Genomic DNA, 24319 nt, shown 5'->3' with positions numbered 1-24319 from the left:
ATAAGCACTTGTATGGTATATCGTATCATGAGTAACAAATTGGAAACTAAGTATTCAATAATGTATGATTTGTAACATACATTAGAACCTTTACCCTAGGATATAACCAGATTAAAAGTAAAGCATTTTACTAAGGATTAGAATATCCACTTTATAATGACCATAAAAAAGAATAGAGATCAGATGTTCACCTAGAGAAATCATACATGGACAAGATTGATATACTTATGGAGATTAGCGATTGTTGATGTATTTTCGACAAAAGATATTGATTAGATTTGTGACGTGGTTTAAAGTAATATTATTTATCTAGTTAGGATATTCTAACATTTTTATTAATGAACATTTGTGGTATTTGAAGTACCTTAATATAGAATGTTAGGCAAACAACATAGAATACATACACATACAAATCACAATATAAATGATGACACATTACGATTGAATAATACAACAACCCAGTGTCGAAGTACAAACTGATATACAATTAAAATGACAACACGTTATGACCGAGAAATACGATCAAGCGTCAAAGTTTACATGAACATAAAATATGAACTAGAACGACACGTGACGATCAAGCAATACGACCAGTGTCAAACCCTAACACACTATATATAAAACATGGACACAACCCAAATAGCCGAGCAATATCACTTAGAGTGGAATCCTATATACCACATTCTATGGTTGACAGATGACACGATACAGCCGAGCAGTACGACCTAGTGTTGATCTTACAATGCCAACAAGGAAAGGTGTCTTGTCCATGATGACGATGACAGCCGAGTCATATGACCAATTGTTGAAATGGTGGACATACTTATCTAATGGCATATACAACCAAACATTACGATATAATGCCAAGAGATAAGCACCACATTGTGCACGGGGTAAACATGACTCTAAAGCCTAGCCAATCCTTGACACTACGTGTCAAAAATATGACACCGTGGATTTTTTTTAAAAACTAAACATAAAACGATAAAAAATTACCTGTAGGCTGTGATGCAACTCTACACACACACACACTCTCTCTCTCTCTCTCTCTCTATATATATATATATATATATATATATATATATATATATATCTCACAAGGTGAGTATGAGCCCGACGAACCCGGTGGGGGTTTTACTTGTAGCCTTTTCAGGCCTACCGGGCTTTTGTTATTTCCTATTGGGCCCGACGAGAACTAGCAAAAGCTCGGGCGGGAAATATCAAAAGCTTGGTGGGGTTTTGTAGGTTTCACAGGTTACCACAGTAGGTCAACATTTTTGATGTTAATGATGTTGGTGTGTTATTAACTTATATACTCACGTTAATAACATAAAATTTTAAGTAATTACGTCAATATAAAATCCTTGGTTCTTGTCGGCCACCCTTCCTTTAATTGGTATCATGGCTTCTGCCCAAACCAATCATCCATTCATCCTCCACTCCCCATCGACTGAGACAACAATCATTTTTTTCGAAGATAAGCTTAGGAACTTACATGCAAATTTTGATGCAAAAGTCAAGACCACACTCATTGCAATGAGTCTCGTCCTTCCCGTTCTTAGGCTAGCAATTGGATCATGGGAAAGCACTCCCCATAGAGCTTGTATCACATTTTTCTCATGCTCGCTTGCTGGGAAGGAGCTTCTTCCAAGCAAATTTCGATTCAAGAAGGCATTGTCACAGACTCTTGAGAGCAGGCCATTTCTTATGATACCGTTGGAACTTCGACCCGTTCCATATTCCAAGCCAAAACCTTTTTTTTTCCTCCTTCCAATCGAGGATAGTTTTCCCTTCCAATCCAACCCCCTTAAGCCCATCTTTCATGAGTATAAATTTAAGCTTTAATTGCCATGTATGGAAACATCACCATTTAATTTAAATTTATCAACTATGAGTGGAGTTGTCATGATTTCCCTATGGGGATGGGAAGGTCTTAGCAACCGATGCCAGTGTTGAGTCCATGACAAAGGTAGAGAGATGCATTTTATATGATTAACTCTTCCAAATTTAAAGGTTATAAAACCAGAGAATACCATGTCTTGGGAGAGAAAATTGGAGTACTAAACCTAGGCACAAAATGAATTTGATGATGCACAAGGCTTTAGCAACACCCCAATGGTAGAGTTGAACCCTTAATGGCTCAGAAAACTGATTGTGATTAGCACTAATTTTACTATTAACATAATTTTCAATTAACAAACCAATGATTTGAAGATTAAAGCTCATGTCTTTGTTTTTTATGTTCAAAAAATCAATGTGTACATCCTCCATATCAATATATGATAAACCCATGAGTCAAAAGCATGAAAGATTTGATGAGAAATTGAGATTCTCTTGTTCTGGAAATCACCGCCGCCTGCTAGATGGTTTTGGAAGCTTCGAATTGCTTAATGCTTCCCTCCTTTGATGCTTAGAAGCCTCTTGAGTTGATCTAGTTGACCCAAGGGATGTCTTCTTGTAGTAGATCTTTGATTCTTTATGGTTTTGAAGCTTGGGAAAAGAGTGAAAAAATTGGGTTAATGGCTAATTATGATGCTAATGATTTTGCTAACTAGGGTTATCCTAGGATGCATAGATGATCAAGGGATGATGGGAGGCTATGATAGCAAGTTGAATTTCATGCCTAGAGAGGACTAGGGTGTGTAGAAATGGATAAAAATCAACATCTTGACATAATAGGAATGCAAGAAAGAGGTTAAGGCTAATGACAAAACTAGAGCATAATGACAAGCCAAGAGATTTAACAAAAAGCTCATATGATAATCCATTAGATAGAAGCTCTTTATATAGCTTGAGTACATCTCCATTAACCACTAATTATGGCTCTTAATCTCAATTAATCCATCCCCTAATCTTTCCTAGATTTGAGCACCATCTCCCTTGAAGTGAGCACCCACTTGGTCTATTTCCCACCTTCTTCTAGGCGCCTCCTTTTGGCCTCCATTTGGGTTAGGCATTACACTTATATCGTCACATTTGGGCTTCCTTTGAGCCTTTTAACCATAATCTATGACTTACGCAACTTATGCAACTCACACATTAATCGAGGGTCACATAGCACTCCCCCTTGGCTCCTAACATTTACGCAACATCACTTGCTATTTTGAATGGTTTTTTGCCTCTTTGCCATGAGAGTTGTCTCATGGAATGTGTAGGGCCTTGGTGGCATCTTTCCTTGCTGTCGGAAGCAGGTCATCAAGAACTAGCTTCACCCTACAATTATGGATGGTCCCATGGACATTATGCACTTGTAGGAGTAGAAGCTTGATGCCGGCTAGTGCACTAGATCTGGCAAGCTTTTATCTGGGCACACTTTTTGGTCCTCTATAAATGGAACTTAAAGTGGAGTATGTACTTTAGTGACAGTTGCAATTATTTCTTTTATGATTGGTTATGGAGTTATTATCCTTGCCACCATAGCATAATGGATTATGTGGTTATGCAGGGTGGATTGAAAATTGGTGGGCATGCTCCTAACCTCAGAGGATAAAGAGTTCATTTTTGGAATGCCATCATGGACTCTCTCCCTCAGGTGGATTATTAGATTATTGGAGGTGACTTCAACATGGTTGAGCAACACGCAAATAAGAAGGGGGGGCATGAAGGCATCATTTACCCGCTTGAGAAGGCATCTTGGGAGAGATTTATCTTTTCCTTTCATGGTAGAGACCATGGTTAGAGGATGACTTCCATTAAGAAGATAGATTCACTCCACTTTTCTTGAGGTCATTGTAGGATTGGTGCACAATGCATTTATGCCCGCCATGGACTGCTATTATATTGATGATTGGGCACTTGATAGAGGTGGAACTATCTTTATTATCCCATGCATTTTAAAGTCAGACCATTGTCTTGCATTTTTGTGTATCAAAGATTTGGGAGGGAGCCATAATTCTCCTCCCCAAGTACACATAGTTAGATGCAGAGTTCATGGATGTTTGAAGAGCTTGTGATGCTCCTAGCTCTAAAAAATTAGTTTCTCTTGCTTAAGCAAGTGTTAGTGATCTTTATCATAGTGTGGACCTAGCCAAGAGGCAAGAGATCTTGGATAGAGAGAGAGCCATCATGCTTTACAGAGGGAACTTGAGAAACACCCTAATGCCCCCAGTGGATCTCAGATGCATTATGCACCATTAAGGTTGAGTTTTAGGACTCTTTTGAGTAGCATGCAAAGTTTTGTTATCATGCACAAGAGTCATTCTAGATTCACATGGGAGGTAGATATAACGTGCTTTATTGCTACCCATGGCCTCTCCCATAATGGGGAAGGCCCATGGTTAAGTTGTAGGACTCTTTTGAGCAACATATCGAGTTTTGTTATCATGCACAAGAGTCATTCTAGATTCAGATGGGAGGTAGATGTAACATTCTTTTCGTTTCTAACTATTCCATAAAATGGAATGCATTAGACATTTGCAAGACTCACACAAAGTGCTCCACTATCAGAGCTTGACATGGTCAAGATGATTGCCTCTGATTTTTACCATCGCTTATTATTTATAGAGACTCACTCCCCCCAAAGGGATAGGGCTCATTATAAGGTTTGGGAGTCCTAGCCTAGGATAATTTCCAAGTTAACATGTGTGTATTACTTGATGCCTCTTTTTTGACAAATGAGCTTAAAAATTTGATTCAGGCACTACCATATGGTAAATGTCTTGGGGGTGATGGCCTCTCTCCCATGTTTTTCATAAGTTTTTGGGTGGTGGCATTACAGGATATGTGGAACATGGGCTCTATGCCTTTTTTTCTTACCGCGAGTCTTATCCACCATATCCCTAAGGGCACTGATAAGAATAACATTGCCCAGTGGAGGCCTATCACTGCATACAAAATATTTGTCAAGGTAGTGAGCATGAGATTGCAACCAGTGTTATAGATAGTCATTCATGACACAGACTGGATTCCTCCAAGGAGAAGCATGAGATTGCAGTCAGTGTTCCATATAGTCATTCATGACACACATAATGGATTCCTTCAAGGAAGAAGCATGAGATTGTAGCCAATGTTCCACATAGTCCATTTCATGATATAGAGAATGGATTCCTCCAAGGAAGAAGCATCTTTAATAACATCTTTTCCTTTTGAGAGGCAACTAGTGTTATAGATAGTCATTCATGACACATAGAATGGATTCCTCCAAGGAAGCAGCATGAGATTGCAGTCAGTGTTCCATATAGTCATTCATGACACACATAATGGATTCCTCCAAGGAAGAAGCATGAGATTGTAGCCAATGTTCCACATCGTCCATTTCATGATATAGAGAATGGATTCCTCCAAGGAAGAAGCATCTTTAATAACATCTTTTCCTTTTGAGAGGCAATAGAGTAGACCAAGGCAAGTAATCAACATTTGGGAATCTTTAATAACATCTTTTCCTTTTGAGAGCGATAGAGTGGACCAAGGCAAGTAATCAACATTTGGCAATCTTGGTACTTGATTTCAGAAAGCCTATGATAGAGCGATTTGGGACTTGTTAGAGGGAACTCTCGCACGCATGGGATTTTCTCAAGATTGGGTCAAAGATGTCTCTTGCCTTTATCAAGAGGCTCACAACATTGTTCTTCCCCTTGTGTGGAGATCAAGGTGAGTGCTTCTAAATCTCTCGCTCTGTATGGTAGGCGGGCTTCCCCTTAACTCCCATGTTGTATCATATCGTTACAAAAACTTTGAGCATTTTCCTTTCCTCCAGTATTGGAGTATTTGGATTGAGATTGCCACTACTGTGCACAGAGGAGGAGGTTTTGGACTCTAAGTTGGATGATGATACATCAATGTTTATTGAGGCATCTCACTCATATGTTTGCTCATTTCAGATTATCTTGGAAGAGTTTTGTCTAGCAGTAGTAGGGGGCCTTTATAAGTGACATAAGTCTATTGGATTTTGGGTCAGTGACCTTGAGAGGATTGATTGGGGCACATATGTTAGCCTCACATGGATTGAGAGAGGACATATTGCCATATATCTTTGTAAGTCTATCGGATTTTAGGTCACTGACCTTGAGAGGATTGATTGGAGCACATATGTTAGCTTCACATGGATTGAGCGAGGACATACTAACATATATCTTGGATGCGAGGTCAAGATAGACATTACGCTAAGAGCTTTTTCAACTCTCACACTAGCTATAGCTAGCTAGAACTATAAGAAGGCTTGATCACATGAATCAGACTAGAAACACCACCCCAAACCCCACAAAACAACCACACAAACTAACGGTCTTGGCTTGCCTCTCTTCAACTCAATGATTCTTGCAGCTCTGTACACCTCTTGATCCTAACAGCTTCTAAATCGGACACCTTCCTAGTTCAAGATGGCTCCTAAATCCCCTTAGACCCTCTTCTCGATTCAGACAGCTCCTATTTTTGATGTTTTTGATCCTGACACTTCTTGCTTAGACTAGTTCTGATTCAGTCAGCAGACACTATCCTCAATCATGAAATAGACTTCTTGGCTTGCCTCTCTCTTTCCTGCTCAGGAAAATCTTGCTCCTCACAGTCCTAATCCAAACAACTCCTGATTCGACAGCTCTTGAATGACCAGCTTCTAACTTGACAGCTCCTTATTTAACAACTTCTCGTCTGCTAACATCTTCTCTTAACCTAACACTTCCTTCTTCAGTCACAGGCTCTTGACCAATTAGCTCTTATCCTATCAGCTCTCATCGTGCCAGCTGCTATGACTCAAACAGCACTTACTCAGTCAGCTCGTATCCTGACATCTCTTACTTCTACCACAACGCTGGTTCATTCAGCTCTTCTTCTAACCTCTTACTTCAATCAGCATTGATTATGATAGTACTTAGATACCTCTTGCTCCAGACAATTTTGAACTAACTCCTCCTGATTCAATCAGCTGTGATTCAACTAACTTGAACAGTCTTGCTTCAACTAGTTTGATTCAGTTAGCTCTTGACTGACTCTTCTGACTTCTGATAGCTCTGATTCACTCAGCTCTCTTCAGTCAACTCCTATTTAGCTCTCTTCTCTGCTAGATTGATTGTGCACCCTATGTCTCATTCATACATACATAGTGAAAGAGAAGAGACCGAGACAACATAATGTTCACAAAATCAACCATAGCATAGCTGCTACATCTTCATCAAAACCCTTCATCAATCACCTTTCTCAAAACCATTATCTTCACAAAGCATGTGTGTGTGTGTGTGTGTGTGTGTGTGTGTGTCTATATATATATATACACACACACATATATATATACATAGCTGCTACATCTTTCTCAAAACCATTATCTTCACAAAGCATATATGTGTGTGTGTGTGTGTGTGTGTGTATACACACACACATATATATATACATATATATATACACACATATATATATACACACATACATATATATACATATATATATATACACACATGTATATATACACACACACACACACACACACACACACACACACATATCTTTTTATAACGCAAGAACTCACACCTCTCCACTCCCCCGCTCTCATTGTCTGTCTGTGTCATTGCGTGTGTGTGCATCCCCATGACCCTTAACCCAAGCCCCTTTATACAAAAATACAAAGCCATGACTTTTTCCTACCTTCATTCCTCCAAAAAGGGTTGTCACCCGATATCTTTGATCTCCCTCCTTCTCTTTCCTTTTTCGACACCTTTGCTCTTCTGGATCTCTCCTCACATCAACGCGATTGGCTTACCTTTTTAGCAGGTACATGGCCTTTACACATTATTCACCCACTTATCTAGGTTGATTGGATTGATTTCATACTACGTTGACTTGGCCAACACAAGTTGAGTGTACATCGACGTTCTAGACCATCATATGTACATTGCTACTTCCTATCTAACTAGATTGTGCTTGATCCTAAACATTATCAAAAAAAGAAAACAGGTTTCCAAAAAAACTGCATCATAGACAACCATCCCCCTGAAGATGGTACATTTATGTACCATTGGCAAATGTAACTGCATCTGTTCTTTTACCATACTAGCCATCCCCGCATGTAAACTCTTGATTTTATGATCTTCTAAGCCACCTCCTAATGCTCGTGCTCCAAATAGCTTTTTTGCTCTAGACAGCTGTTGATTTTGACCAGTCCTAATCCTCTAGGGTCAAATGGCATCATGAAAACTAGCCAAAGTGTCATCAATAGGCATGCATACTCTCCAGGATCAAATGGAAAATTAGAAATCTTAACAATCTACAACATATAGGCATACCCATCTCCTTGGCATATCCATATACCTAACTTTTAAGAAGTCTCTATCTTCAGACATCATGTAGCATCATATTCATGCTCATCAAACACCTCATCAAACATATTCTGCCCATCCAAACTCATAAAGTTCTGTTGTGTAGCATCCAAAATGGTCTTTGTTCCTCCATTCTCTTGAAACTCACTTAAGTTTGCATAAAAAACATCGTCATCCTACACAAGAAGAGAAGCAGTGATCCCCATCCTATTCTCATAGGTCATCAAGTCATACAATTCCTTGTCTACTAGAAGCACATCCAAATCCAAATCATTTGCATCCAACCTATCTGAACAACCACACAAATCATCAACATTCTTTTTCACATGCAAGCATTCTGTCTTCACCACCTAGTTACTTATCCCAATAATTGCTTCTTCATGTTGGCTTGCACAAAATTCATCACATTATTTAGCATCATTGAAAGATTCCTTCAAAATCACATCCATGTAGGTATCTAGATATTTTCTCGCATAATTACCACCTGTATTCATTCTTGCCAAAGATTCCAAAGCCAACAGATATTCTAGTGCATCATCAAATAGCATATCAAGTTTGTCATCTATGTCTTGGTTACCTGGCTTACCTATATCAACATTCTCATAACATGTGGACAAATCCATGCACATAGCTTCAAGATGCATCCCTTCTCCATCCTTCTTACCAAATTCATGGCTACCATTCTTTGATGAGAAATCCAACATCACCTGGCTTTCCGTCACCACGTGCATCTCTTCTTTTGCAGACATACATAGGGCTCCACCGGCCCTACCTTTGCACTAGATCCCATCTCCAACTTGGACTCACCATCATAATTGTTGTCACTATCCTCATCAAACAAGCCATTAACTTCACACCATTTCTAAAAAACCATGCATCCATGCACCAATTGACTACCACACAGATTCCACATTGACAACCTCCTTATTGAGATAAATATCACCCAACAATTCTTCGAACTTGTGTCCCTTGACGTCTCCATGCTCACTTGAGAAGCTCCAATTCTCCAAGCTCCACCTCCACGCTGTCACCGTAGAGTCGCTCACACCACCACATAAGGCAATCACTCTCTCTCACTCGTCAACACAAGCATGCAACATACAAGTATAGAGGAGGCACAAGTGCTAGAATGATGTCTCTTAATCTCTCTCAAGACACAAACAAGAGCTCTTAATAGCACAAAATGGGATTGTGTCCATTCATTATGAGAAAATGCCTTATATACAATTAGCCCTTATTCACACTTGGGTGCCCTTATTCACACTTGGGTGCCATTCATTATGAGAAAATGCCTTATATACAATTAGCCCTTATTCACACTTGGGTGCCATTCATTATGAGAAAATGCCTTATATACAATTAGCCCTTATTCACACTTGGGTGCCCAAAACTTACTTAACTAAGGCATTGGGTGGCCAATATCTCATAATGTATAACTTTTATAGTGCCTTTGCATGACACTTATTAATGTCCTCAAATGGAGAGGAGCATATTTATTAATCCAAAATGGGATTAACAGACTAAGACTGCAACAATTACAGGTTATAGGTATTACATCATATTTATTGATGATCACACTAGAAAAGTGTGGGTTTACTTAATGAAGCAGAAAAGTGAGGTGTTTGCTAACTTTCAAAGATTTAAAGTCTTGTTTGAGAAGGAAAAAGGTATGAAATAAAATTCCCGAGATCAAATGATAGGGAGAGAGTAGTTTTTCAACAAGTTTAATGATTTCTTGAGAAAGCACGGAATCAAGAGACAGTTTACATGCAGGTATACTCCACAATAGGCATATTGCACAGAAGTGGCACGTGCCTTGATATCTAAAAAGAATATACCAGATTTTTTAAAGGAAAAGTAGTAGCAAATTATGAATAGGATCCATATACTGCAATTGTTTATGGCATGACGCCACCTAAATATAAGTTTTCAGGTATAAAACCAGATGTGTCTCACTTGAAAGTGCTTGGATGTATCACATATGTGCATGTTCCCAATGAAGTGAGAATAAAGTTGGAGCATCTTCATTAGTTATGATTTGGAGCAGAAAGGTTATAGATGTAATAATCCTACCACTCGTGAGATGCGAGTAAGCAAAGATCTTGTCTTTGATAAGATGAGAAGCTGGTATGTACTAGTGAAGACAACGAAAATGTAGATGTAAGAAGTAATGATGTTGCCCCACATGTGGAGCAGCAGCCCATCACAGGTGCTTAGTGGACTTGGAGAGTCCTCTTTTAGCATTGGATCTAGTGTTAGTCCATGGTCATGTATGTTGAAGATAAATGTAGATACTACACATATATAACGTAAAGGGAAGAAAAAGGTATAGATCAGCCTTTTATGCGTGATCTGTCAATAGGTCACTCATATGTGGATGGTGACTCTAGTGGCTCCGAGCAGAGCCAAAGGCAGTATAGCTTGGATACGTTGTCCAAGTATGGTATGGTAGGCTATAATCCTATTTCAGTGCCATGATTGGAGTAGAACACAAATCTTTCCATAGATACATTGAGCTTTTGGAGGATCCCACTATGTATAGGCATATAGTGGGTAGCTTGATCAACATAACCATTACTATATATAGGCATATAATGGGTAGCTTGATCAACATAACCATTACTAGGCTAGACTTGAGCTATGCTATTGGACTTGTGAGTTAGTTTATGATGTAAGCTCTCAGGAAGTCACACTTAGATGTGGCTAGATGGATTCTCAGGAAGTCACACTTAGATGTGGCTAGATGGATTCTCAGGTACATAAAGTCCACAATTAATTATAGACATTTCTATGAGATTGGCATAGAGATACAGCTACATGGGTACACAGATGTTGATTGGGCCGGTAGTATCACAAACATGAGATCCACCAATAGCTTTATATCTTCTTTTGGGAGTGGTGTTATGAGTTAGAGCAACAAGAAATAGCCAACACTTTCCTTTTTTCGAGTATAGAGGTAGAGTACAGGTACACTACTATGACAACTTATGAGGTAGCTTGGTGCTTGGTGATATGGGTGAGCCCATAGATAGGGTTGTTATTATTTATTTGTGACAACATGAGTAGCATACAATTGTGCAAACATACCAAATCAAGCCACATACTTGGGTGTGAAGCCCCCAAATGTGAGAGGGTTCCTAAAAATTAGATTTATGCCCCACTTCCCATACACTGGTTTGTATAGATAAGGATGTGTGCCAAGGCATCCTCAAAATAACATTGTCACTTCAAAGAAAACAATGGATTATAATATGTGTTTCTTGTCTTCTCGAAATCCGATTCCCTACTTGAAATTTAAAAAGTCCTCCTCTCATGTATTAAAAAACATAAAATAAAAATTGAAACATCAAAATGCCCAAGAGGATGCTGCTCTCTCTCGACTAAGCGTGGCCACATGTAGAGTGTGAAGGAGCACCTGCCATAAAACCTTGCGGATATAAGCCTGCAAAGAGAGCCCATCATATAGGAGGTTCCCAAGAATCATAACGTAATGATACTTTATTCTTAGGAAGACTACAATAAGCTCTTCACTTGAACAATATGTGTGTACACACACACACACGCACGCACACACGCACACACGCATGCACACACACACACACACACACACACACACATATACATATATACACACACACACACACACACACACACACACACACACACACACACACACACACACACACACACACACACGTGCTCAATGCTCCACCCTCGTATTGTTACTGTGGGTGACAACAAATGTGCTATTTTTTTGTAAGGTCCCTTGTATGAGTAGCCGTTATGGTTATGGGCACCCGCGCACTTGGCAGTTCCCAGCCTTATACATTGGATGGTGGCCAAATGTGACCAGATGGTTAGGAGATGTCTTATGTAGACTTCGCACTCTACCAAGTAGGATGCATGCTTGTGACCACATTAGTGAGTATGAAAAACAAACCAAGGACATATCATTAGCGAGTTACGAGGCCCATTTAGGAGGCCTCAGATGGCCATGGGAGTTGCAATGAGTCCCTATGGGATATTGTTATGGTCTACTATGGTCCCAATCAAATAATATGGTTGCTTGTTCAATTTGGACCAAGTTGTTTTATTCGACGTAAGCAACATACTAGTTTATATTATAGATAAACAATCTACAAGATCAGATGATGGGGCGATGGGGATCACCAAGTATAGTGAAGAATTTGCAAACAAATGTATTAGAGTTTTTCCCCAAATTATGATAGTTTGGTGACCTCCTGAACAAGTAGGTGGATGACCCGCCTCTTACTTTTGAGGAGTTAGATACAATGTCGATCGAGAAGGAGATGTGTTTTAAAGCTAGAGATGGTAATAACATTGCATTCTTCACAAATATGCAAAGAAAAGCAAGGAAAAGGGATCCTATGAACCCCAATGCTTTTGAGAAGAAGAAAAAATAAAAGTATAGTAGGTTGGCCTACTTGTACATTGGGTGTGACGTTTGTGTCAGGCATTCACTCTAAGGCAATATTCAGCCAAGGAGACTAGGCTATTCTACCTTCTCCCACTGTAAACACACAATGTTGGAACACTATGCTAGCATGCTGCCCAATAAATAGATTACACTATGATGCCACTTAATCCTTTTAACACCTCATGAGATAAAAAACAAGCAAATAATCAAAAGCACAGAGGCACAACAATGAGAGAACATGACACAATAATAAGAAGTTTGCCCAAGCATGAGAAGTTTTAGTGCCGGACCTCCTGTCCTACTACCATTTTTTGGGAGAGCCATAAGATATAGTTGGTGAGATACTCTAAATGGACTCTCACACCCATGGATATATTGTCAAAATCATGAACCACGTGGTGGGCCTGGCAGTGAGGGTTGGGAATCTATAGACATTCAAGGAGGCGCGTGGTGAAAGGAGGAATATCCCATACGGGTTTCGAGGGTAGCATCCATGAAAGGAGAGAAATGCTACTTGGAGGCAGAGCCATTTGAGTTAGATGAAGCAAGGGATGAGCCATTGATAGTGGCCTAGAGGAGTGTGGAGAAAGAGCCTCGGTAGCGATGTGCTCGGAAGAAGAGGGAGGCAGATGGAGAACAAGAAGGGAGGAGGGGAAATTTCCAAAGCAACCATGATGGGTGGTATGGAAGTAAGGGCACCACGTGAGGAGGAAAGGGTTGGAGCAATAGGAGAAGGGAAAGAAACAGTGTGTAGCAAGGCAATGGTGGTGGGGGAAGGAACAATGGTGGAAGCCAGAGAGGAGACCGAAACAAAGGTAGGCACGGCTATGGGGATGAGGTCGTGGAGGAGGTATGGGTGATGAGATAGTAGCTAGGAAGCAAAGATTGTCTACTTAGTTTATGAACAAGTTGTATTGCCATTTGTACCTCATATTATTTATTTAGTTCTTCAATCTGATTCGCTGAAGTATTTTGTAATAAAACTATTGGAATGCCTCTAGCAAACTATTTGCTCTTATTTTTCCACCATTTTGCCTTGTGTGTCGAAAGAAAGAAGTCTTGGCTTGGTAGTGAGACTTCTCCATACCTTGAGTGGAGAAAAGAGCTAGGCTTCCATATTTAGTTGCAAAATATGGCAAATTATTATATATAATATGATATAAAACAAAAATAGGAGACACCTCAGTAAATACAGATTGACTAACAATAACCAAGAGAGGTCTTTCTTATTTACTATGTAATAAGTAAAGTAAAGTATTTGCTTATCCAAGCTTCTTTGAATATTTTGTGAAAATCTTTGATGGCTTTCTTAAACTCCTTATGGTCTTTTGCTCTCCAACTTATCATATTTCTCACAAAACAAAAAAAGTTTATTTAGCTCTAACCATGTGTTAGCTTTGCGATTTCTTACATTTCCATTCTCCAAAATCCTTGATAGCATTGTGTACAAGCTTCCATGCTCCATATTTTATTGTTATTGTCATTTCTTGCTTGTTTTTTTGTTTTTTTGTTTTTTTTATTTTTTTTTGGTTTTTTTTTGGTTCGTGTAGAATGACAAGAATCTTCTACTTTTCATACCACCAATAGGATAGTGTGGTAGGCACGTCATGTTCATTTGACGAAAGTTTGATATCTTTTTTAATATGCACATTTCCTCCATGTAATCCTATATCCGTTATAACCTTTTCCAAAGCTTTTATACCTCTTTCTCATGCTGATTGTGGTCAAATCTTGTAAGCAAAACATATGTAAAGATAGACTAATGTCTTGACTATTCTACACAAAGCATGTAAAGTTTAAATATGTACTCTACATTGTGGAATATTAAGCACTGGATCAAAAGTATCATCATATAGATGCCGATCAGGTAGATTCGTCCAATACCTGGTATCAAACTTATCTGATGCTACCTCCATACAATATATACATGGATGCTTAACAGTTGGACTTGTTTTAATGTTATACATACACTTGATTGTTTTTAAATCACCTACCAAGTGCCATTCCATAGAAAATTCTCCATAACCATTAACTTGTAATAAAGAGACTTTTGTTTGATTGTCAATGATATGTGGTATTGAAGTGTGATGAATGGCCCCTATCATGCCATTGCAATATGGCATGATCTTCTTTATTAACCTTCACAGAAATGACAGTACAATAGAGAAATGTTATTATGCTATCAAATGTCTGAACAAAATCAAAGTCATTCATCTTTATCAAACCTTAGAATAAAAATTACCATAAAGGCCCCAAGCCACCAAATGTTGTTCTATGATTGCACACTATGATCTTTGGTAATCATTGGGTCCAATTTCCTATTCATTAATGTTATTAAAACCCTTTCTTACTTCTGATTTTTTTCATATCTTTGCTTCATCCAGATTGATGACAAATTTTAATACTCTGCATGCTTCCTCTTGATCCATTTCATAAAATCTGACCATTGCTTTTTGAAGTGTGATGACATCTACCCATATGTTACTCAATTCACTGAAGACCAACTCTTTTCTTTTGCCCATGATAAACATCTTTAATATGAATCGATTTCTCCAAGACTTGAAGAACATGAGCATTCATTGCAGCACGATGTCGAGAGACGTTGGAGGACTCGGGAAGAAGATTACGTGTACTATTTCTATTCTTGAGATTCTGCTTCAATGTTTTATATATTTGAGAATACCCATCTCTACTTATACCAACATTATCAAGAATAGACTGAATAACATCTGCCTCCACAATACTCTCTTCCAAAAAACCCTTGATGAATTTATGTTTCAGTGCTCTATAACGTTTCTCTTGCATCAGTTACTCCACCAAGATTGTATTCAATAGCTTGGTGTATCCTGGTAAAGCTTTATTTGGATGCATATTCTCTTTAGTGTATGGTAAAACCTTACCATAAATATGTCCCATCTTTCACATACCATTGAGGCTGCTGTTGTATTCAAGAACAACTTTAAGGCTATTCATGAAAAAGTAAAAGAAGCCATTAGAAATTCTCAAGAAAAATATGTCAAGAAAGCAAACAAAAAGAGGAAACCAATAACCTTTTCACAGGGAGAGTATGTCCTTTTGAAAATAGAGAAAAGAAGGCTCAAAAGCATAGAAAAGAATGATGTTGTCTAATTGGCACCTAGATTTTACAGTCCTTTTCGAGTATTAGATAAGATCAATGACTTGGTCTATAGACTAGAACTCTTAGCAGAGTGTGGCTTCACAATTGCACAAGGCTGAGAGAGAAGAAGATGAGTAAATGAGAGATTTTATTAGTCGTCTCAAGCATTTGAACTCTCACTGTGCCTACATGAGCACTTCTCCAACAATAAATTGCTTGATTAATTTATCCACCACGAGCTTAAACATGAAGATATCCATGATGGTTTGGTCATTAGAGGTATCATTATCAAACTAGAAATTCTGCATACATGGCCAAAATTAACACTTCCATAAAGTGCATGCGAAAAACTCGCAGAGCAAAAAAACATGAAGCATATCTCGAATGGTAGAAGGCTAGCCTGGGGAAGAGTTAAGTTGCACATTACCAACCGAAGATGCCTCCAAGTTGGAAGCATCACTAATGGACACCGTTGAAGAGCTAAGATGAATGTCATGAAGAATGGTCCTGTCAGGAGTCATGTGAGGAGTAAGTGGGAAGTTGCATCAAGGGAACTCTGTATCCTTAAGCAAGAAAGCCAAAGAAAGAAGTGAGCACCATAGGTATGTTTACATTGAATGCACCACATATAATGGTCTTTAACTTATATTCTTAGCATGTGGGAATACATGCTTAGACTGTTTTTGGCAAACCTATAACAATATTTTGGGCTTATATATATTTTTAGCTGTGTTGAGTATTGACATGACCAAATGTCAATGTTTGCAATCACACATGTACCATGTGCAAACATTGCAGCCTTCAATGTAAACATTCTTTCAATCATTATGCTTATATGGTCAAAGCAATACAAGAGATAGATCCCACATATTTTGAGGAGACACTTGGACATAAGCATTGGGAAGATGTCATGGATGAAGAGGTGGTTGCATTGGATGCAAATGAGACATGGGATTTGGTGCATTTGCTTAAGAAGGCAATGCAAGTGGGTCTATAAAGTAAAACAAAATTTAGATGGGTCTATGAGCATGTACAAGGCAAGATTGGTCGTAGCCTAGGGATATGTACAGACCTATGGTATTGACTATGAGGAGATTTTTCGCATAGAGCCACACTCAAGTACATAAAGTCCACAGTACACTATGAACTTTTATATGAAACTAGAGTATAAGTATAGATACGTGGATATACCATTAGTGGAATTTTGGGGTCTCAAATTGATTGTGTAAGAAATGCCACCTCAGCTTAGAGAGAGAGTATGTAAAAATGGTATATCTACATCAAAAAATCTTTATGGTAAAACAACTAATAATAACGTATAAGGAGAATGTTAAAAAGTAATAAAATAAAATAAACCCAACTCATGATAATGAAACTCCTTATAACTGAAACCATCATAAAACTTTATGCCTTTTAAATGCATCCATTTTTGGGTTTTACTCCATTTACTTGTTTTGGCTCTAAAGTTGGAGGTTCAATTAGGCGAACCGACAACCTTAAGTAGCTTTTCCATGGATTCTGAGTAAGGAAAAATGAAAAAGCACAAAAAAAAACATTAACAAGCTTCGAGGTAAATAATCTTTGGATGGAAGGTAAACTATGCCCTATAGATCCTGTCATGATATCTTTACTACTATTCTGGAATCTAGCATCATATGTAAGATTTCTTGGCGATGTCGTATTGGTTTCTATGGCTACACACATAATATGTCACCACAGGTTGATGTTCTCAAGTGAGAAAATCATCTTGCTCATTGTGAGATTGATTTGCTAAAACAGTACTATGCAAAAAGTACCAAGAAATTGAAAGAGGACAAGGAGAAGATTTAAGATCTTGAAATAAAACTAGCTGTGGGAAGAGAGAAGAATACAACATTAAGATGGTGTAAAAGATCAAGGAAGCTAAATAATATTGAGAATCTTATGCCAGGGTCATCTCAAATTCATAAACGTGTATTTGTTGTAGTGTATGCTTAGCATTTAAATATTGTACCTTGCAAAAAAGATCTTGAGGGTAGACAAAAGTATTAGCCTCTTCCTCCTTTAAAGCTCCACAAGTTTCTTTTTGTGTTGTTTCCAAGGTTGTACAAACTTCAAATCCCCACCTCCTACACCTCAATTGACTAGTCTAGCTCTTGATAATGTAACCTAAGAGTAATTTAAGAAGCATTGCATTGAAATTGGAGCAAAGTGTACTCTCCCAGCTTCCAAGAAAAATTCGTGGATCTTTTCATGAAGTCGTGATTTTATACTTGAACATGACTGTTGCATGCCTCTCATGCACCATTAGTTATCTCAAGTTAGTAGCCCACTATATCTTTAGATAAGTCTAATTTATTCTTCATGCATCAATTGAGTTTCTCGTGCACATAACCACTTCACATACATCCACTCATACATCTAGTTAACTAACACATCCATGCATGGCTAGTCTTCTATTAGTTCACTTTACTTATCTCCACATTAATTATTATTTTCTTTTAAAAAATTAACCCAAAGATATTTACATTCACCTTTAACTTTAAGACTTTAATCTTTTATCCATTCACCCTTGCATTTTAATTAAATGTGCACGCTATTCACATCCCCTTGCATATTTTTTACAAACGATTCTTATTAATTAATTTCTTTAAAGATAATTCTATCATTTTTATTAAAAATATATTTTTATTATTTTATTCCTCTATTTTAATCTTAATGTACAAGAGAGTATACACATGTACATATATATTTAAAAATCTCCAACTTAATTATTACACATGACAGCTTGACTATTTTTTTATTATGTTGTTAACAATATGTGTGTGTGTGTGTGTGTGGATGTGTGTGTATGTATGTGTATATATGTGTATATGCATATGGTGTATGGTTGTGTGTTTTTCTGGAAATGCACTTGCACAAACATCTTTTATAGTACAAACATCTTTGTAGTACAAACATCTTTGTTATTTATATATATATTTATATTCCACCTCTTTCTTAGTTGACGTACTTGATTTTGAAGACGTGTGTAACAAGCAATAACACAATGCTAAGTTTTGATTTCTTATTACGAAAAGAAAAATGGTCACACATTTCTAAAGAGTATGATTATAATCATGAAATCTATACAACCAAAATAATACAAGAGAATTAGGTTTGAACCATGTAAGGTATTTACCTATAGAAAATCCCATGAGAAGCTTAAATTGCTTTCATGAATGAATAGTTAAAATATTTTTTCATCAAACAAGGATCATTGATTAGATTCCTTCCAGTTTAAAAATAATAGTTTAATGCATCTACTCTTTGGAAAAACTCATCTCTCTCAATTTAAAAAGAGGAAGGCAAAAATAAAACCATATGTATATATTATTTATGATAACAAAAATTTCCATGGATTCAAAATTAAGAGAAACATATAAAAATGTCATTTATTGCACTTTCATCATGTGATTACATACCATAATTCTTTTTTTTATAACACAAAAGAATATATTCTAGCTTATGGATATTCTCCTCATTGTCACTATCATCACCTTCACTATCTATAATAGTAATGTTGTTCTCTTCAACTCTCTTTACCAGGCCTATGTGTTTTCTCTTCCTCCATTATTTCAATTGTTTGCTTATTTGTCTTATATACAATCTCTAATATTTCATCTTTATTAAAGGCATAACTTAAATCATCAACTTCATTTTGATTACTTTTCCATCTATTCATAAACCAATCTAATCTTTGATGTGAAGCTTCAAAATTTTATTTATTAATAAAAATATCAAAGATATCTTTCATTGTTGTGCTAGATGGATATACCATTGTCCTCCATAAAACATCAACCTTTTGTAGCTCCATTCCTCTTTCTTGATATGGTGGGTAGTACTTTTCCGTTTTGATCATTTTATGCATATACGGTTGTACAAAAATTATTGCCTAAAGGATGTGTTAAATAAAACCTTCAAAACATCAATGCTCTATCAAAAATGTTTGTTAGAGTGAGACGACAAACTTTATTTTTGAGATCATCCACACCATATTGCATGTAAATTTTTATTCCCATAGAAATATCTTCTGCACTAATATCATGTGATGTTTTTATAATGAGACTTATCTAGATCTTTCATACAATAACCTACCATATCATGAAATGTATGCATATATTTTACCTTGAAGCTTTACATATTATAATTCCACTATAAGATTCTTCTTATCCCATCCAAGATACTTTTTGATGAGTTTATTGACTGCAATAATTGACACTTTAATAACCGTTTGATAGTGAAGATGAAAAATTATACCCCCTCTTTCGAATGAGCAACTACTAACAAGGCATTCTTTTGTGATAAAATCATGGAGATTATTTAGTAATGCTTCATCAATATCACTATCACCCAATGATATTGTCACACTTAGCTCAGACACTTTAAAGTTGACATTGGGTTGATCACACAATGTATCTTCATTAGATAACTTCTAGGTCTACCATGGTTTTTTTTTTTAGTTCTCTACTTGAAACCTCATTACTTTGATTTTTTGAATTTGTAAATTTTCCAATCCCTTTTCTCTTGCTCTTTTTTTTCATTTTCGACATTTCACTACATCATAGACAAAAAAAGTAAAGAATATGCTTAAAAAATCTTTAAAATTAAAAGATACATATTTATGTAGAACACTAACAAATGCTTTTTTTTAAAATTTTATACAAAAAATATTTTCATTAAAGGTGATGAAACAGCGTACTGGATTAAATCTAAAACAGCACATAAGTTTTTAGTTTACTTCAAGAGAGTTGCTATCTCACTCTACCTTCAATCTAGTCGTCGTCACATTCAAATGCTTGTTATTCTGATTGCACGAGGCACCTTGATGATCTTTGCCTTCAATCCAATCGTTTATCAAAATGCTCATTATTCCAATTGCACAAGGCGCCTGCAATCAAAATGCTCATTATTTTGATTATAAGGTGCCTTGATGACCTTTGCCTTTAATCTAATCATCACTCAAATTCTCATTTTTTTTAAATTGTGCGAGGCCTTGATGACATTCACTTTTATCTATAGCACAAATTAATTCGCGGCCCACTATTAAAATTTGATGTTGTGTGTTCAAGACAAGTAGGGTGCTGCACTAGATTCTTGAAACCACACATGCATTATCATAAGAGGTTATCACCCCTCATAATAAGCGATGTTTACAACTGATTTTTTAACCCTTCGAAGCGACGTTTACTAATTAATGAATGATTTTCGACGATTTAACTTTGCATAGCTTTTAGTTTTTTATCGCAATCTTAAGCATGTAACTTAAATTAAAATAGGATGTAAGCTTGGCAAATTACTTGTACGAGTCAGGCCTTATGAACCTAAAAAAAACCTAAGCAAGCTCAAGATACAAGGCCACCATCACCCAAAACTTGTCTCCTTGTAATACAATTTAATGTTTCAATAAAGACAGCAATATCTCTACATCAAGAACATGAGATGACTTTTCAAATTTTCATTTGTTTGTCTGATGATCCCTCCAAAAAAAAAAAAAAAAAAAAACTAAAAAAGGAGTGTAAATATGGATCTGTACGTCATCTGGCTCTTTCCTTCTTCTAGGCTCCTCAAGGATCAATTCCAAAAGTTTGGCAATCTACTTAACCACAATTATTAAAAAGTTGGGTAAGCATAGTGTGTGTATACCATTGCAGACAAGCTGCCAAATAAAAGGAATAAACACCTCAGAATACTGTTCCAACAACAAGATCTATCTTACAGCAATCAAGAGACATAAAAAATGGATCAAGAACAAAGTTTGCAAGGGTTATGGAGTAAAAGAAAAGGGTCCAAACCGATGTTTCCTCACTTAAAATATGGTACCTACAAATCCTAATGGTCAAATCCCTTATCAATAAAGCCATGATTATACAATGGCCCATATATATATTCCCACGATATTAGAGCCTTTACATGTGAAAGAAAAGTACATGTAAGGTCAGTTCTTTGGTCACACCGATTTCAGATTAATACTACTAGTACTCAACCCACGTGTTGTTGCGGTATGTGAAAGACATTAAGAAACGAAACGCAAGAATGGAAGCCCGAATACAAAGGGTCAATCGGAATACAAAGAGCCAATCGAAGAGATTTTTTCCTCTTATTTTTAAAAAATCTAGGATTTCTTTTCTCTCTCCTCTCCTTGTGCCTTGGTTGTCCATGGTTAATGATGCTTGATGCACTGACACATATTTAGCAACACTTCTAAAAAATCATATTGATCACCACGCCCCCTCGCCCAATACAACCACGGTACAATTTGCCTTTTAAGGTCTGCAGTGGTTTTGATAATTTGCGTTCTCATGGTACCCCTGCAGTTACAAGTTTGCCAAGGCTTTCTTAACCATGGCACACCTCTTCATTAATGAGATATTTTCATTATCTGAGTCATTAGAGTCTTTTGTTTGTAAACCCTTGATCAAATGCTGGTGAAGAAAGAAGGAGAGTTTAGCACGCAATCCTTCAAGTTCCTGAACAGAAGCTATCCTTGTGAAGACGCTCCAGACCACCTCATCGCTATATCCAGTCAGCAAAACCTTCAAAAAAATACGGAAGTGCAGTAAAGCTTTCGGAGTCATTGTCTTTGGGTCTGCAAACTCCACCACTCTTAGGACCGAAAGGGAGAGAGCAAAGTTGGCTATCAAATCTGCTGCAAGATGTGCCAAATTTGCAATCCTTCGTGTCTCCATGGAACTGAGCTGTTTGAAATGATCCCATAAACAATACTGGTAGCCCACAAAAATCCAAAACACTAGAAAATAAGCATATAGACTTCACTTCTCCCAATTTCAATCAACCACTTAATATGTTTAAAAACATACATATGAGCAGAAAGTTCCCTTCATACAACAACGCGGCACTTTATGCACCTCTCACAAGCTCATCTGATCCCACAGAATGGAACAGTTTGGACTGCAGGAGTACTACTGAATGGGCCTAATTTCACTTCTCAATTCCACACGCAAACAGTTCAGACTTAATTTTAGTTTGAGTTTTAAACTCTGACAATGTGCCAAAATACTCTTGACAACAAAGCCATGAAAATAACCACAGAATTGAAAACAAGGCCCATCAGGCCAACCACTAAAAACCTCACAGCTATCAAAACTGTTGCATGTAGCAAGTTTGTGGCACAGAAACTCCTGGATACCTGCATGTTCCCCAACCCACCTATGTTTTAGCATCATGGAGATTCATGCACCAACTGTGCCCCAGTTGGTGCCCCACCCCACGTATATTTAAGCATCACAGAACGTCACATGTATTTTATGTGCCCCAAAGCATCACAGAGCCTCTTGTATATCTATCCCACGTATACTTCAGCATAATGGAGCCTCACCTGCATCCTCTGTAGGTTTAGGGACACACCTGCATGCCTTTTATATTGGCTTTCAAGAAATGTTTTGGGTCAATAGGCTAAGGTCCAGTCCACTGCTTTCCACGTGGGAGCTCTTGATGTGGCACCTTGAGTACGGCTGGACATAAGGTGATACATACACTAGAGGTTTGAACCATCAGTGTACAATTAGAGTCATTCCAGCCCGCAATATCTTGTAAATTACTCAACAGACCTTGTTAGATAAATCCAAGACCTATCAAGGAGGGACTCGCTAGCTTACCTCCTAAACATAGCTCCACTCAGGAGAATCCCTAACCTGAGACAAATTCAGTCCTGAGCCACAGCTCCTTGCATAGACCTGGCATTCCATACCACCTGAACTGGCCTAAAGGTGTTAAACTAGAGCTAGGTCTTGGCTTCCCATGGGTTGTCCCTCTCATTGTTGGAAGTGCTATTAATAAATCCTCTAGTCACTTCTGTGCTTATAAAGTAAGATATCTTTAATGCGAGGCATTTTACACAGGGTCATTAACCTACAATTTACATAGACTTTTGAATTGAGTACATTGAAAACTTATGTCTGGCAAAAGGTTAAAAAAAGAAAACAAGGGCCTCACCTGCAATGTGAACTTGTGGTTTTTATCATGCTGGCAAAGTTTACAAATCAGTAGAGAGTAATATTTGTTGAAAATTTTCTCCTGTAAGCAGCATTCCACAATCACCCTCATAACCTCTCGATCCTACAAAAATAGAATGGTTGTCCAGTATGATGAACCTCTCTCTCTCTCTCTCTCTCTCTCTCTCTCTCTCTCTCTCTCTCTCATTGCAAGGCTCCCTTTCACACAGTGCCATGCGCTTATACCACAGGCATTGGCAGCAGCAGCAGTTTTTTTCTTTCACTTCGTTTCTCTCTAGGGCTTAGTATTTCCATGGCAGTATTGTATCACCTTTCAGTCTCACAGACCCTCTGGATCTTTCACAGATGTTAATATTACTCTCTCTCTTTCTCTCTCTCTCTCTCTCTCTCTCTCTCTCTCACGCATGCACAAATGCACACGTGCACGTGCACGAGCACACACATACACACACATTTTTTTAAACTTATTTATTTATTTTATTTCCAGCTTCTTAAGACAATGCTAAGCTTGTGAACATATGGGTCA

The 24319-nt window shown here is 37.5% G+C and overlaps 1 protein-coding gene across 1 annotated transcript in view; it reads right to left on the bottom strand.

Moving 5' to 3' along the window:
• Window positions 1-21889: 21889 nt before the first annotated feature.
• The window catches only part of LOC147605083 (MIF4G domain-containing protein / MA3 domain-containing protein), a 107283-nt gene continuing 104853 nt past the window's right edge, over window positions 21890-24319 (bottom strand). The window contains 2 exon segments of the mRNA XM_086794395.1: window positions 21890-22542; window positions 23774-23896. Of these exon segments, the coding sequence (XP_086650521.1) occupies window positions 22135-22542; window positions 23774-23896 (531 nt within the window). The 3' untranslated portion in view covers window positions 21890-22134.

This window comes from Cibotium barometz, chromosome 60, assembly GCF_041138505.1.
Source record: "Cibotium barometz isolate CiBa-2024 chromosome 60, ASM4113850v1, whole genome shotgun sequence".
Lineage (NCBI taxonomy): Eukaryota > Viridiplantae > Streptophyta > Polypodiopsida > Cyatheales > Cibotiaceae > Cibotium > Cibotium barometz.
Note: the sequence above shows the minus strand (reverse complement) of the source record. Positions and strands in the feature narration are given on the sequence as shown.